The 15886-nt window shown below is 43.9% G+C and overlaps 1 protein-coding gene across 1 annotated transcript in view; it reads right to left on the reverse strand.

Annotated features, from left to right (window-relative positions):
- Positions 1-741: 741 nt before the first annotated feature.
- The window catches only part of efcc1 (EF-hand and coiled-coil domain containing 1), an 88667-nt gene continuing 73522 nt past the window's right edge, over positions 742-15886 (reverse strand). The window contains exon 7 of the mRNA XM_060835152.1: positions 742-2670. Within this exon, the coding sequence (XP_060691135.1) occupies positions 2537-2670 (134 nt within the window). The 3' untranslated portion in view covers positions 742-2536. The remainder of the gene's footprint in view (positions 2671-15886) is intronic.

A 15886-nucleotide genomic window follows, 5' to 3' on the forward strand; every position in this document is an offset into this window, starting at 1 on the left:
AACATTAGGAAGATGGATGAAAGAAAACTAGCAGCAATCTTGGCAGTACTGCAAAGCACTCTTGCTTCTGCAGGTTTTACAACTGCCTGCGAAACGATTACTGTACCAAATGGCAGCTCAATATCCTAGAACGGTCCTTGTTTTAATTTCCTTATTAGTACATGCATGGACCTTAATGCTGATCTTAGGTAGCTGGCTTATACACCTGAAAAATGAGTGAACCAAAAATGGTTTGGAAGATGCTTTGGAGTTTCTTTGGAGCACAGGATATTGGTCCCTGTAACTGGCCCTGTGTGCATCCACATTTTGGTTGCAAAACAGGCAAACCAATGGCTATATTCTACCTAATTACATACATTTTAGCACCTTTCTTCCTGAAAACAGCAAGAGTATAAAGTGTGGCTGTCAATAAAACAATTAAAATAAGGAAAACATAGAAAGGGAGCTTGAAAATGAAAAGGATAACAAGCAAACAATGCTATTGACAGCATGCTGATTTTTCACAGTTACCTTATTGAGCGCAGTCACCATGACATATTGCAGCGTCTTGCATGAAATTACCTGAACTTATTCCATTGAAAATAAATCCATTTATTATATTGTTTGGAAAGTGATAGTGGAGATGTCTAATGTGTCTATCATATTTCAATTATCATTTCTGTTGTCTATGGAGACTGGATTGGGATCTTGCCACAACAACCAATACTCACTGCAAACAATAATCCAACATGACAGCGAAAATAAAAGCTGTTGCATTTATTTTAAAAGTCAAACATATAAAATAAAGAGCTTGTTATGTTCTGCCTCACACTCAAAATGCAAGGCAGATAATGCAGTTGGCAATGTATCTGCCCATCTTCTCTGATGTGAATATATAACACAGACTTAATTTGTACATGTGTCTTGAGATTTGATTGGTAATGCACATAAAACAGCTGCCACTTTGCACATACAAACTACTCCCTCCAACATTCTTAAGCCTTGTCTATGTTTTCAACCCAGGACTTTCTACTTCAGATTTCCTCTTAGTTAGTACAAATCCTATAATGCACAGCCTTCACACATACTCCTGAAGGATACCGTAGCATATACTGGCCCGAGTTCAGGACAAGCCAACTAACTGTTAGTTAATTTCTTGATAAACATTGGGCTTTGTGAATGTCTGAACATATGTTTGTAAGCAATCAGGTGGACCATTCACTGTTTCATCTGGAGAACTAAACCACAAACACAGCCAAGCACCCACAAGCTTTAGTGTTAAGTAGAACTAAGCGGTCACCCTGGAGCCAGTTATAGCTATTGTTTGTTGCCAAAATAATACTGTCAGGGCAACCTGCTATGAGCTGCATTGTTTGGAGGAAGAAATTATGGCTGAGCCTTGATGCTTGGTTATTCACACCAACAGTCACAAAGCTCCCTTAATTTTTTGACAAATTCACAGCAAGCAGGGAAAAGTGTCAGGAGCATCAGTGCAGTATAGAGTTGTTAAATAATTTCAGCTCCAGAGATCACATCATACTGATGTGGTGCCAATAAATTTAACTTTAGCTTGGCTACCAGAACCAATAGAAATAACTGGTAGAATCAAAGATTGTGGCTTGGAGTTGCTTTATTCTGCTTATAAACTGCAAATGTTAGTTGCAGCTACTTAAAAGCACCTGAATAAGCTGGTCGTTCTGCTATAATGCATGTTTTGTTAATGTGAATTCGCTATAACACTGTCGACAAATTGAGGGCACTTTCCAAAGCACAAACTTTTAAAGTGTGTATTGGTTATAATATGATTCTGGCCCCATTAGTTTAAATGGTGCTGCTATTATGCAATTTTCTTACAATATGGGCTTGCACGAGAACGGAACCATTGCGTTATAGTAGAACTGACTACTGCTAAATGAGAGCAATGCCATTCTTTAAACTTGTCAGATTCGTTTCCTTCCATAATATAGCAAAGGAATAAATATATATATTTATATACAATGCTGTAAAATAACAATTGGACTATTAGCAGTTACCTGATATTTAAAAAAACAAATTCCTCAGTTTTGACTGATACATGCCATAATGTACCTAGATTATGGCTGCAGCATTTCATTTCACAGCTGCCTTTCTATCCATAGTTACTTCTACTGCACTGACTTATGTCACATGGCCTATCCCATTAAATCTAATGTGGCACGTTTTATGACAAATTCTACCCAACATTGAGGTCTTTCTTATTTTAATACTTCTATGGTTCACATAATACTATTGAAAGACACAAGCATTTCTGTTGAACCACTGCATTTGTCAAATGCAATTTTATGAATAAATCTTGAGTACTTGGTTCTTCAAATAGTAAAGATTAACAGTTAAGGAACTAACACCATATAGTGTCTGTCTACTGAAGCAAATTATTTTAGATGATAAGTTTAACATTGTGTTAAGTAAGGCACCACATGTCATTTTAACAAATTTGCAGAGAGTACAAGAATTATAGATATATGGGAAATGTTTGAAGTGCTCGATGATCAAAAAGGAAAAGCCAGTCTGCAGGTCATCAGCATGATATAAGCAGTGGATTCACCAGGGATTGGTGACTCTGAGCATTTTCCAAAGACTTTCCAGACAGAAGCTCACAGGCGGCAAGTTCACGATACAGGGCATTCAATACCTCCAGGATGTGAGCTTTTCCTGCAAGAAACAACCAATTATAAGACATTTTTTTGTTGAAACAGTTTATCAGTTTTCTCCCTTCTCAGATCTGCCCACCATCTGTATTATTTTCCTCACATCAGGAGACTGCTCAGGTCTTCCTTTCACAGATTTTCATAATCACAATGAAAATTCTTCCAAATTGACTGACTCTGGGAGTGGAGAAGGATGTGGTTAGATGTGAACACATAACCAAAACCAAAAAGATTTCATGGTGGGAAGAAGCCCAAGAGACAATTTTATTGAAAATTAAAATTCAAAGTTCAGGAGTTGGTTTACAACCAGCTCTTCTTTAGGTCATAATGCATCTGATTCCATGCCATGATTTATTTTAGTGGTGTAATGGAACAGGTATTTTACATACAGCAAAGTCCTATAAATAACATTAACATGAACAACTAATTATCTTCGATGATTTCAATATTCCCATCTCCCTCCTTGGTCTCTATGCTCAGAATTCATTTACCCAGCCGTCCTCCATAAACCTCATGCAATTCATCTCCATGGACATTGTCTTTATCATGGCAAGCTGCTCTAGTGGTACACCACTCCTCAAATAGAGGAGATCTTGTGGCACAGTGGTAGCATCCCTACCTCTGAACTAGAAGCTCTGGGTTCAAGTCCCAGCTCTGGATGCGATGACCACAATTGGCCAAACAAGTTAATGATCAATCTTTTTGATGTGCCCATGGCAGCCATTAAGAGAAGGAGAATTTACTGGTTATTCATGTGCTAGCCACAATCAAATGGCCTCTTCACATTAAAGAACTGTAGGTTCAGGCTCGTCCATGAGCAAATGTCGTCTTTGTTCTGAGAGTTATCATGCAATCTAGGATATTGAACTTCTGTGAAAAACCCAAGTCTCTTTGACTTCCAGTTGCTTATTTCCTTATTTCTAGATTTTTATTTCCCTTTCAAAGGCCACCTCAAAACTTACTTCTTTGACCATAAGTTTGATAATTTCTCTTCATATGCCTTCTTTGCTTCCTGGAATTTATTGGATGTTTTTTCTACAGACGATGCTAGAAATTTTTTTTAATCATCTGTTTCTTGACCAGAACGCTGTGAAAGTATTTTGCTTGTCATTAATTTGTGTTCCTGGCTCTTTAGTACCCAGTTCAGCCATGAGGTCAGATAGTACTTTTTTAGCATCTCATTTGAAAGGTGATTGCCTCCAATAATGTGGCATTCCTTGTTTCCTGCTTATCCACGCACACTAATCTAAATTATAAACTCAATCTTTGAATATAAAAATACAATCTTCTGAGGTCAAGACGATGCCATGCAAGAATAGGCAAATGATGTCATGTTTTAAATATTGGCTAGAGCATTTGCATCTACAGAAGAACCTCGATTGTCCAAAGACTTGATTATCCGAACAAAGTACTCCCCGCCTGTGTCGATCAGATAATCGAGGTTCCTCTGTATTCATATTATTTTACAATTAGTTCTTTGTATAATTGGAACCACGTGGATCTCGTTGACAATGAAATCCTTGATGAAGGTTGTTAACCTAGGCCAATCAGGAAGCCCTAGCTGACTAAAATAAATAGTGGATTTAAAGTATTGTGGCTACATTCTGAACCTTTTCAGTGATTAATGCAGCTAATATCTGAAGTTATCCAACTATACAGTTACATAATATTACCAAGGCTTTCCTCTTGTGTCAAAATTATATATCTTTACTAGTGTTCATGTATATTTAAATTCTGCTGGTTAGATTGCATGAAAAATAAACAATTTATTGTGCATAAAACACTGTGTTCTCTTATTTATTATGATTTGGCAGTCAGCCTAAATAAAAGTACTGTTGAAAAAAAAACAGTGGATTTGTCTTTCACTGTGTCTCAAAAAAAACAACAAAATTGTACCCAGGAGATTTACATCTATTGTCTTTCACTGCATCTCACACATGCACACATGCAAACAAAATATAACCAGATTTAGAGTCTCCTCAGTTAGAGCAAAAAAAAAGAAAAATAAATAACCAGGAGGAAAAAAAAGTGGATAATCTACTCAGTTTAGGGAACTGATTCTGAAAGAAGATAAGAAGAAAATAAACAGTAGATTTGGGGGGTGGTATGGTGGTTCAGTGGTTAGCATTGCTGTCTAGCAGCACCAGAGACTTGGGTTTGATCCCAGCCTCGGGTGACTCTCTGTGTGGAGTTTGCACATTCTCCCCAAGTCTACATGGGTTTCCTCAGGATGCTCTGGTTTCATCCTAACAATCCAAATATATACTGGCTAGATGGATTGGCCATGAGAGTTACAGGGATAGGGGGTGGGTCTGCGTGGGATGCTGTGTGGAGGGGCAGTGTGGACCTGATGGGTTGAATGGCCTACTTCCACACTGCAGGGATCCTATGATTCTATTAAAAAATAAATAAGTAAACAGTAGATTTAGAATCTCCTTAGTTCAGGGGTCTGACTCCAAACTGGTTGGCCACAGCCAGTGTACTGGACACAATTAAATAAAGGGTGACTTAGTGATGGATACCCACCGATGTGCAATTACTTCAGTAGTGTTGGGAGAAAACAGCACATGCCTAAAGAATATTCATTCGCAATAATCATCTTGGAGTTGGGGTAAGCATTTCTGGAATCATGCCTTCATTTGGGAAGCTTGACTTGTTTGATCCTGTCGTTGAAGACTGGGTCCAGTCAAGCAGAAAGCACAATCCAAATATTGGAGGTAGGCTTAAAGAAGCTGCCTACAGCATCACTCAATACCAAACTGTCCCAATTCCTGTTCGATTATAGGACCATCCCTCACGCACAACAGAGATAACTCCAGCAGAGTTACTTCTGGGGAGAAGACTCTGTACCAGATTAAACCTAATATTCCCAGATGTGGGGCAGGGAAGGTGAAATGGCAGCTGGAACACCAATGCCCACCACATGCTTCCTCTAACTGAGAGAGACAATTTAGGGATTAAGTTTGATGGAAATGGTCCTGTATAGGTACGAGGCAAGGTTGGTGCAAGGTCAGGTCCCGAGAGTTACAAAGTCTGAGCAGGTGAGGTGATCTTGAACAAACATGTGGATCACCTGAAAACTGTTACCTCGCAAACGGGGTAGCAGCAAAACAAATCTGCCCCCTCTGAACCAGCCCGTGTGAAAGTGGCCCAAGGTAGTCCTGTCAGTACGCGGGGCGACTGGGAGCTGGGCGGTCCACGACCAGCCTGGAGGAAAGCAGGCCTGGGCAGGGCCAGTCAGAGACAGGAAGGCCAATGACTGTCCTGCAGGAAGGCTAGCCAAGGACGGTCTGATCAGTATGTGGTGTAGACGGGTGTCAGGTGTCTTTTATATAGCTATATTGGGTCTGTGTTCTACGCATTGTTTCTCATTTGATTGCACTGTCTTGTCGGTGTTTGTTACTGATATCTTTGTGACAAATGGAAGTGGGATTTGAGGTTTGTCCTCATCTCCCTGAAAAGTGGTTAAACATTGGGATTTGGGGTTTGGCTTTGCTGCTCTTTCCCCTGTATATAGTGGTTTTTTTTGTGAACCGCTGCTTTCTGTTTATTGTTAACTGTATTTCATACTGTTCAATTAAAAAAAAGAGATTTGGAATCTCCTCAGTTTAAGGGACTCACTCTGCACTGGCTGGGCCACAGTCAGTGTATTACTGCTGCTTTGGGTTTCTGCTTTTTTTTTTGGCGAAACCTGATTCCTGAACTGGCTGAATTACATTTGTTAATTGGTATTTTTTTTTAATTGAAGATTGATTTCTAAACTGCCTGATTTACACAGTCAATGTGTTTCAGGCGTAACTCCGTTCTCATTAGGGAGCTGTTGTTTCACTAGCTGCCTGTGTTACTCTTTTCTCTTTTACTTTAAGAAAAGGACTATGTTGATTTTGTGGTAGGGCTTAGCCCTTGCATTCTGGCTTTCTTTGTTTTTGTTTGGAAGGTGCTTTCATTTTTTTAGTGTTTGGACTGAGCCCTTGTGAGAAAATATAATCTTTCCAGATGAGCTGGTCCTGTATGAGTAGGCCTGGCCCTTTGAGGTTGACTAGGCCTCTGTAAAGACTGAACGCCTCTGTGTGTGTACTGGGAGGTGAGCAATTTTGCTGCATCCTGGAGTGGACCCAATCCCTGTGAGTTAACTGTGCCTTTACAATGTAATGTGTTCCTGTAAGAGGGTCTGGTGCTTTGGATGGACCAAGAGACTGAACACCTGTGTGTGCTGTGGACTCTGCCTTGGAGTGGACCTAACACCCGTGTGTTAACTGCAGCTTCACAATGTACTGTGTTCCTGTGAGTGGGCCTGGTTCTCTATGGATGGGCCAGGCCTCTAAAGAGACTGAACACCTGTGTGTGTGCTGCGGGGTGTGCATTTGCTGCCTTCGGGTGTGGACTCTGTCTTCAGGTGTGACCTCTGCCTTGATACTGGACTCTGTATTGTGAGGATTTTGTGAATTCTGTTAATGTATGTGGGTTTTGTAATTAATTGTCTTTGAGTGTGGGCCAGAGTGGGCCAGTCAGTAGGTGAGGCAACTGGGAGCTGGAGGGTCAATGACCAACGTGGGGGGAAAGCGGGCTGGGGTGTCTGTTAGTACGCAGGGTGGCTGAGGACTAGGCAGCTAGTAATGTGCCCGTTTGAAAGCTGGTCAAGGGAGGGGAAGCCAGTATGTGAGCTGGTGGGGGTCAGAGGGTTGATGACCAGCCTGGAGGAAAGTGGGCTGGGAGGAGCTTGTCAGTACGTGGGTTGGGCAGAACCAGGCAACTGATAGTGTGCTTACAGAAAAGCTGGTAAAGGGCAGGCCAGTCAGTACGTAGGGAGGCTGAGCCAGGCAGCTGATGGCAGCCCGTAGGCAGGGAGGCTGGGAACCAGGCTGTTGATGGCTAGTCCATAGGAAAGCTATGGACCAGGCAAGAGGATCGGTCAGTATGCAGGGTGGCCGGGTGCTGTAAGGAAAGCAGGTTGGGGGTGGTTTGGTTAGTACACGGGGTGGCCAGGAGCCAGTGGCATGTGTCCGTCCTGGAGGAAAGTGGGTTGGGGAGGGTCAGTCAGCACGCAGGGCGGTCGGAGACTGGAAGGCCAACAACCAGCCTGTAGGAAAGCTGCCAGGGGTAATCTGATCTGTACACAGGGTGACTGGGAGCTGGGTGGTTGATAACCAGCCTGGAGGAAAGCAGGCCTGGGGAGGGTCAGTCAGTACGCAGGATGGCCAAAGGCAGGAAGGCTAGCCAAGGACAGTCTGATCAGTATGTGGTGCAGACAGGTGTCCGATGTCTTTTTTTTATATATATATAGCTATATTGGGTCTGTGTTCTATACACTGTTTCTCATTTGATTGCAATGTCTTGTTTGTGTTTGTTACTGTTACCTTTGTGATAAATGGAAGTGGGATTTGAGGATTGCCCTCATCTCCCTGAAAACTGGTTGAACGGTGGAGTTTGGGGGTTTGGCTTTGCTGTACTTTCCTCTGTACATAGTGTTTTTTTTTTGTGAACTGCTGTTTTCTGTTTATTGTGAACTGTGTATTTTTTTTACTATTTAATAAAATATTTTAAAAAAGAGACTTAGAATCCCTTCAGTTCAGGGGACTGACTTAGAATTGGCTGGCCACAGGCAGTGTACTGTGCACATGTAAACAAAGGGTGACTTGGTGAGGGAAACAAATTAAACAGGGGATGGTTGGCTACAGACAGTGGCACTGCTGGTTTTATTTCTTTGCCTTGGGAAGCTGGCTTTTCAGCTGGCTAGTTGCAACCAGTAATATGATTATTTTAGAGGAGGTGTGGGAGTGGAAGAAGCAATTTGGTGGTGAGACTTATCCTTTCTTCCATAGTCAGCTGTTGGGTCTGAACTTCTTACCTGCCCTACCTCGATTACTAGGCATGCACTGAACCGCTGTGGTGGGCCCAACCTCACTGAGTAGGTCGATTCGTTGTATGGGGGCTAGGCCTCCGGGTACAGATTGTGGCAAAGTGAGGGAGCAAACCCTGCTGACTGAAGCAGGTTCCCATTTGGGTCAGATGTCAGACTATGGGACTATGGGACTCTGCATCATGCATGGACTCTGCCCCTTGTGGTTTGCACTGTATCCTTATGTGTACATTGTGTTTGCACTGTACCTTGTAGGTTGTAATTGAATCGTGTTTCCATATGTACATTGCATCTTGTGTATCTCTGGGGAGAGTTAATTTCGCTGGGTGTGCTGGTGTGCGGGCTTCCCTTAATGTGCTGTTTTTCGGCTGTGTTTTTATTTGGAGGATTGTGATGTGGTTTATCTTGGTTCTGTGTACTGCTTTTTCTGTTAGTTATAGGGGTCTTGAGGCATTTGTTTCGAGACCTCGTTTCTTTGTAGTTTTTTTTACTGTTAGTGTGTCATGTGTATTGTCAATTTGTACAATATTGAATGGGAAAAAAAAACACAGGATTTAGAATCTCCTCAGTTCACGGGACTGACTCCCAGCTGGCTGGTCACAGCCAGTGTGCTGTGCACAAGTAAATGAGGGTGACTTGGTGATAGGATACCAACGTCTGAGCAGTTATTTCACTCTGCTAGGCAAATTATTACATGAAAATTCAAACTTTAAAAAATCACACCACCAGGTTATAATCCAACAGGTTTATTTGGAAGCACTAGCTTTCGAGGTGCTGCCTCTTCAGGTAGTTGTGGAGCAGGACCATAAGACACATGAAATTTATAGCAAAAAGGCTTACAGTGTCTTTGTGTGTGTTATGTCCTGTTCCACAACCACTTGATGAAGAGGCAGTACCTTGGTGTTGTGTGATTTTTAACTTTGTCCACCCCAGTCCAACACTGGCTCCTCCACATCATGAAAATTCAAGATTTGAAAAGCAAGATGATGTGGCACTAAAATGACAAAATGAGCAGAGAAAGACATAGAGGAAGCTAAAAATTAGTTGGTTGAGCTTGTATCCAGGATTTCCTTCAATCTGAGTTTCCAAACTCATTTGTCCTGAGCAGTCAATCTTCCACACTTCTTAAGGAATGTTTCAAGAACACTTTTTTTTTGGCAGAAGCTAAGAAGTAGTCTTTGTCTCAGGGACTGGAGATGATAATGTATGGATTGTGGAGCCTAAATAAGGTGCAGATGTGGCAAGACCAGTGCCAGAAAAAAAATACACTGAAATATATTAAAAGGAAGTTTAAAGAATACAATGACATGTTATGGCTGTTTTACAATTAAACTGGATAAACTAGCAATGGAGGACAAAGAATGGGAATGTTGTTGACCTACTAGTCAAAACTATGAATGACAATCTCAGTAAAATCTGCTTTATGTTAACCTGAATACTTTTTTAAAAATGCCATTACATAACATCCTGTCTGACTGAATAGTTCTGCAGCTGTTTATGTACTTGAAGTAATCCTGGAATGCAAGACATAAAATCCATTAATCTTCCATAGATGTTGTGCTGCAGAACAAAAGTCTCTCCTTTTACTGTTGTATGGTATACATTCTAGGATCATGGAATCACAAAGCACAAAAGGAGGCCATTCAGTCTGCCATGCCTGTGCTGGTTGTTTGGTACAACTGCCCATCAATCTCATATCGCTGCTCCTTCTTCAAAATGCTGTACTCATTTTCTCCAAGTATTTATTCAATTATCCTTTGTATGTTACTATGGAATGACTTCCACCCTTTCAGGTAATGCTTCCAGAGCACAAATAGTTTGTGTGCTGGAATTTACTAGCTCTCTGGAGACGGGCTAGGAGGCCTCACTTACAGTAGGTTGATGGTGTTGAGAGGAGACTCCAACGTTATTATCACTGGCAGGACCCTCAGCAACATGGATACCCACAATGCAGCCAATTAAGTGGCCTAGTATCAGTCTCCTCTCACCTTACAGGCATTTTAGCTGTGTTGTGAAGTGCTGCCATCATGTGGTGAGACTGTTTGTTAAAGCCTGGTGTCTCCCAGTGGATTCCCAAGAATCACTTTTCTGGCTGCTTTATGGACTACAATGGGCCTCCCTGCAATAATGGGCACCCCCATGTTAGATGCTGTCACCTGAGGTTGCAGTGCTCAAATCTCTGAGACCCGCCTGGACTTGGCATGTTGAGAAAACAATCATATTTGAATTGGGAGCATCTCAATATTGGGCTGCCCTCTTCCCTCTGCAGTCTCAGCTGTATCCAACTCCATTAGTGAAAAGTTTTGAGGGTGCAAAGTTCCAGCAGGCTGATTAGGCCACTATCTCTAGAAGAGGAGCAGATCTTCTTAATTACTTAGTCTTTTCATTGTACATTACCAGTAAAATGCCTCCCTGTGTCCCACTGCCCTCAGCATGGCGCAAAGGTTTGCTTTCAGGACTGGAAACATGACTACCTGTCTTCTGAAAAAATTCCAGTACTTGTGCCGAAAAATGTTTCCTCATGTCACCTCAGGTTCTTTGACAGTTAAGTTTGTGTTCTCTGGTGACAGGCTTTTCTATCACTAGGAATAATTTTCCCTACAATATTTATGATATCTAAATCCTTCATGATTTTAACAACTCTGCCACATGTCCTTGTATCCTGTGCTCCAAGGAGATTGACACTAAATGCTTCAGTCACTCCTCAAAACTGAAAAACCACATTTTGTTTTCAAAAAAATTCATTTATGGAATGCGGTGTCACTGGCTGGGCCAACATTTTGCCCATCCTTAGTTTCTGCGTGAAGTTGGTGGTCAGCTGTCTTCTTGAACTGCTGCTGTCCACTTGTTGTAGAGATACCAACAATGCTGTTAGGGAGGGAGTTCCAGGCTTTTTTCTTTGCTAAGCTTATAGTAAATCATTTCTGGACCCTCTCTATGGTCTTCAAATTTCCTGAAAATGAATGTACCATTTTTTTTCCTCAAATTGTTCATGGAATGTGAGCATCACTGACAAGAACAGCATTTGTTGCCCAGCACATTACCCTTGAACCAGTGCAATTTATTTAGTGTAGGTACATAAACAATACTGTTAGGGAATGGGTTCTAGGATTTTTCAGTAGATAAGTAAGAATTAATCACATTGTTGTGGTCACATATAGGCCAGGTTTGGTCAAGACAACAGATTTCCTTCCCAAAATGATTTAGTAAACCAAAAGGTTTTCACAATGATCTAACAGTTAAGTTGTAACAATTATTAATTCTGGCTTGTTGTTCTGAATTTATTAATTAACTGGATTTAGTTTTCCAAGATGTTATGGTGGCATTTGAACTGCTGATTTTTAGTCCTCACCTCCAGATTACTCATTTGGTAATGTCATTAGACCATTTTCAGAAAATCATTTCCCAAGCCAGCACTGGGGCTCATTGGTTAGCACTGCTGTCTCAGCGCCAGAGATCTGGGTTCGGGTGACTGTCTATGTGGAGTTTGCGTGTTCTGCCTGTGTCTGTGTGAGTTTCTTCCAGGTGCTCCGGTTTCCTCCCACACTCCGAAGATGTACAGGTTGGGCAATTTAGCATGACCAATTCACCTATAGTGTTCAGGGATGTATAGGTTAGGTGCATCAGTCAGGGGAATGGGTCTGGGTGGATAATTCTTCAGAGGGTCATTGGGGACATGTTGAGCCAAATGGCCTGTTTCCACACTGTAGGGATTCTATGGAACCAAGCCTATTTTCAACGTGTCATTTTCCCAGCGTTAACTCCAACTTTGGGATGTAACTCAACCTAAGGAGGTAAATGGCAGTTTTACATAATGATAATGCAGGTATGAGTGTCATTGCCATTCTGCTTTAGATCTTTCACTGCTGTTGGCTAACCTGGCATCATTTTAAAGGTGAGAATCTGCAGATTTATCAGGTTACTGCTTTCACCCTTACAGCATACAGGTATTAGAATGGAGGGCTTATGCCCGAAACAGCAAATCGTCTGCTCCTCGGATGCTAACTGACCCGCTGTGGTTCTCCAGCACCACATCCTTGGATACAGGTGCCAATCTGTGATTTCTCTTCGATTGGGACCACAGCACACTGTGTTCAAACTCCTACCAAGAAGTAGTTTTCCTCTCCTGCTACCACCGGGCCTTAATTACACCCATCCCTCACATCCCACACCACTGGTCTCTGGTTAATTCCCTACATCCTCCACCCGAGTGCTGCTGGGTTCACGAGTTTCCCCTGCTCATCTACCAATGTCATTTGTTGTATCCATTACTCCTGATGCAGTCTCCTGTACACTGGGGTGATTGGACGCCTCCTCGCAAAGTGCTTCAGGGAACATGTCTGGGACACCCACACCAATCAACCCCACCACCCTGTGGCCCAACATGTCAACTCCCCTTCTCCCTCTGCTGAGGACATGCAGGTCCTGGATCTCCTTCACCGCCACTCCCTCACCACCCGACACCTGGAGTAAGAATGCTTCATCTTCCGCCTCGGAACACTTCAACCCCAGGGCATCAATGTGGATTTCACTAGATTCCTCATTTCCCCTCCCCCCACCTTTTACCCCAGTTCCAACCTTCCAGCTCAGCATTGTCCTCATGACCTGTCGTACCTGTCAGTCTCCCTTCCCACCTCTCTGCTCCACCCTTCCCTCTGACCTATCACCTCCATCCCCACAACCATTCACCTATTGTACTCTTTGCTACCCTTCAGTCCAACTTGTCCACGCCAACCGGACATCCCAACCCAATCTAGTCCCACCTGCTAGCACTCAGCCCATATCCCTCCAAACCCTTTCTATTCATATACCCATCCAAATACCTCTTAAATGTTGCAATTGTACCAGCCTCCACCACATTCTCTGGCAGCTCATTCCATACACGTACCACCCTCTGCATGAAAACGTTGCCCCTTAGGTCTCTTTTATATCTTTTCCATCTCACCCTAACCCTATGCCCTCTAGTTCTGGACTCCCACACCCCAGTGAAAAGACTTTGTCTATTTATCCTATCCATGCTCCTCATAATTTTGTAAATCTCTATAAGGCCACCCCTCAGCCTCTGGTGCTCCAGGGAAAACAGCCCCAGCCTGTTCAACCTCTCCCTACTTGTAATTCTGACACATCTCTTAAACCCTCCGGACGTTCCCCACTTCTGATCAACTCAACTCTGGCAGGTTGATCCTCCCTTCTGTTGGCTGTCTTCCCAGTAAGGAATCTCATCACCTCAGGAGATCTCCCACACTCAGCTTCCAATCTCATAGTCCGGGAACCCCGCACTGCCCAGTTCTACCTCCTTCCCAAGCTCCACAAGCCTGACCACCCTGGCCGACCCATTGTCTCAGCATGCTCCTGCCCCACTGAACTCATCTCAACCTACCTCGATACTGTCCTATATCTCCTAGTCCAGGAACTCCCTACATACGTTCGAGACACTACCCACACCCTCCACCTCCTCCAAGACTTCCGTTTCCTCGGCCCCCAACGCCTCATCTTCACCATGGATATCCAATCCCTCTACACCTCCATCCGCCATGACCAGGGCCTCCAAGCCCTCTGTTTTTTCCTCTCCCGACGTCCCCAACAGTACCCTTCCACCGACACTCTCATTCGTTTGGCCGAACTGGTCCTCACCCTTAACAATTTCTCCTTTGAATCCTCCCACTTCCTCCAGACCAAAGGGGTAGCCATGTGCACACGTATGGGCCCCAGCTATGCCTGTCTCTTTGTTGGCTACGCAGAACAGTCCATCTTCCATAGTTACACCGGCACCACTCTCCACCTCTTCCCCCGCTGCATTGATGACTGCATTGGCGCCATCTTGTGCTGCCGTGAGGAGGTTGAGCAATTCATCAACTTCACCAACACATTCCACCCTGATCTTAAATTTACCTGGACCATCTCTGACACCTCCCTTCGCTTCCTGGACCTCTCCATCTCCATTACTGACGACCGACTTGACACTGACATTTTTTACAAACCCATCGACTCCCACAGCTCCCTGGATTACACCTCTTCCCACTCTTCCTCTTGGAAAAATACCATCCTGTATTCCCAATTCCTCCGCCTCTACCGTATCTGCTCCCAGGAGGACCAGTTCCACCACAGAACACACCAGATGGCCTCCTCCTTTAGAGACCGTAATTTCCCTTCCCACGTGGTTAAAGATGCCCTCCAACACATCTGGTCCACATCCCGTACCTCTGCCCTCAGACCTCACCCCCAACCCTAACAAGGACAGAACGCCCCTGGTGCTCAACTTCCACCCTACCAACCTTCGCATAAACCAAATCATCTGCCAAGATTTCCGTCACCTCCAAAAAGACCTCACCACCAGGTATATATTTCCCTCCCCACCTATTTTCACTTTCCACAAAGACCGTTCCCTCCGTGACTCAGGTCAGGTCCACGCCCCGACCCCCTCCCACCTCCCATCCTGGCACCTTCCCCTGCAACCGCAGGAACTGCAAAACCTGCGCCCACACCTCCTCCCTCACCTCCATCCAAGGCCCTAAAGGAGCCTTCCACATCCATCAAAGTTTTACCTGCACATCCACTAATATCATTTATTATATCCGTTGCACCCGATGCGGTCTCCTCTACATTGGGGAGACTGGATGCCTCCTAGCAGAGCGCTTTAGGGAACATCTCCGGGACACCCGCACCATTCAACCACACTGCCCCGTGGCCCAACATTTCAACTCCCCCTCCCACTCTGCTGAGGACATGGAGGTCCTGGGCTTCCTTCACTGCCGCTCCCTCACCACCAGAGTCCTGGAGGAAGAACGCCTCATCTTCTGCCTCGGAACACTTCAACCCCAGGGCATCAATGTGGACTTCAACAATTTCCTCATTTCCCCTTCCCCCACCTCACCCTAGTTCCAAACTTCCAGCTCAGCACTGTCCCCATGACTTGTCCTACCTGCCTATCTTCTTTTCCACCTATCCACTCCACCCTCCTCCCTGACCTATCACCTTCATCCCCATCCCCATTCACAAATTGTACTCTATGCTACTTTCTCCCCACCCCCACCCTCCTTTAGTTTATCTCTCCACGCTTCAGGCTCTCTGCCTTTATTCCTGATTAAGGGCTTTTGCCCGAAACGTTGATTTTACTGCTCCTCAGATGCTGCCTGAACTGCTGTGCTCTTCCAGCGCCACTAATCCAGATTCTAACGACATAGACTGGCTAGGAGAAAGTGAGGACTGCAGATGCTGGAGATCAGAGCTGAAAAATGTGTTGCTGGAAAAGTGCAGCAGGTCAGGCGGCATCCAAGAAGCAGGAGAATCGACGTTTCAGGCATAAGCCCTTCTTCATAGACTGGCTTCCCACCTGCCTAAAGGCCCAGGTTTTAATCAG

The sequence above is a fragment of the Hemiscyllium ocellatum genome, chromosome 14 (genome assembly GCF_020745735.1).
Source record: "Hemiscyllium ocellatum isolate sHemOce1 chromosome 14, sHemOce1.pat.X.cur, whole genome shotgun sequence".
NCBI classification, from domain to species: domain Eukaryota; kingdom Metazoa; phylum Chordata; class Chondrichthyes; order Orectolobiformes; family Hemiscylliidae; genus Hemiscyllium; species Hemiscyllium ocellatum.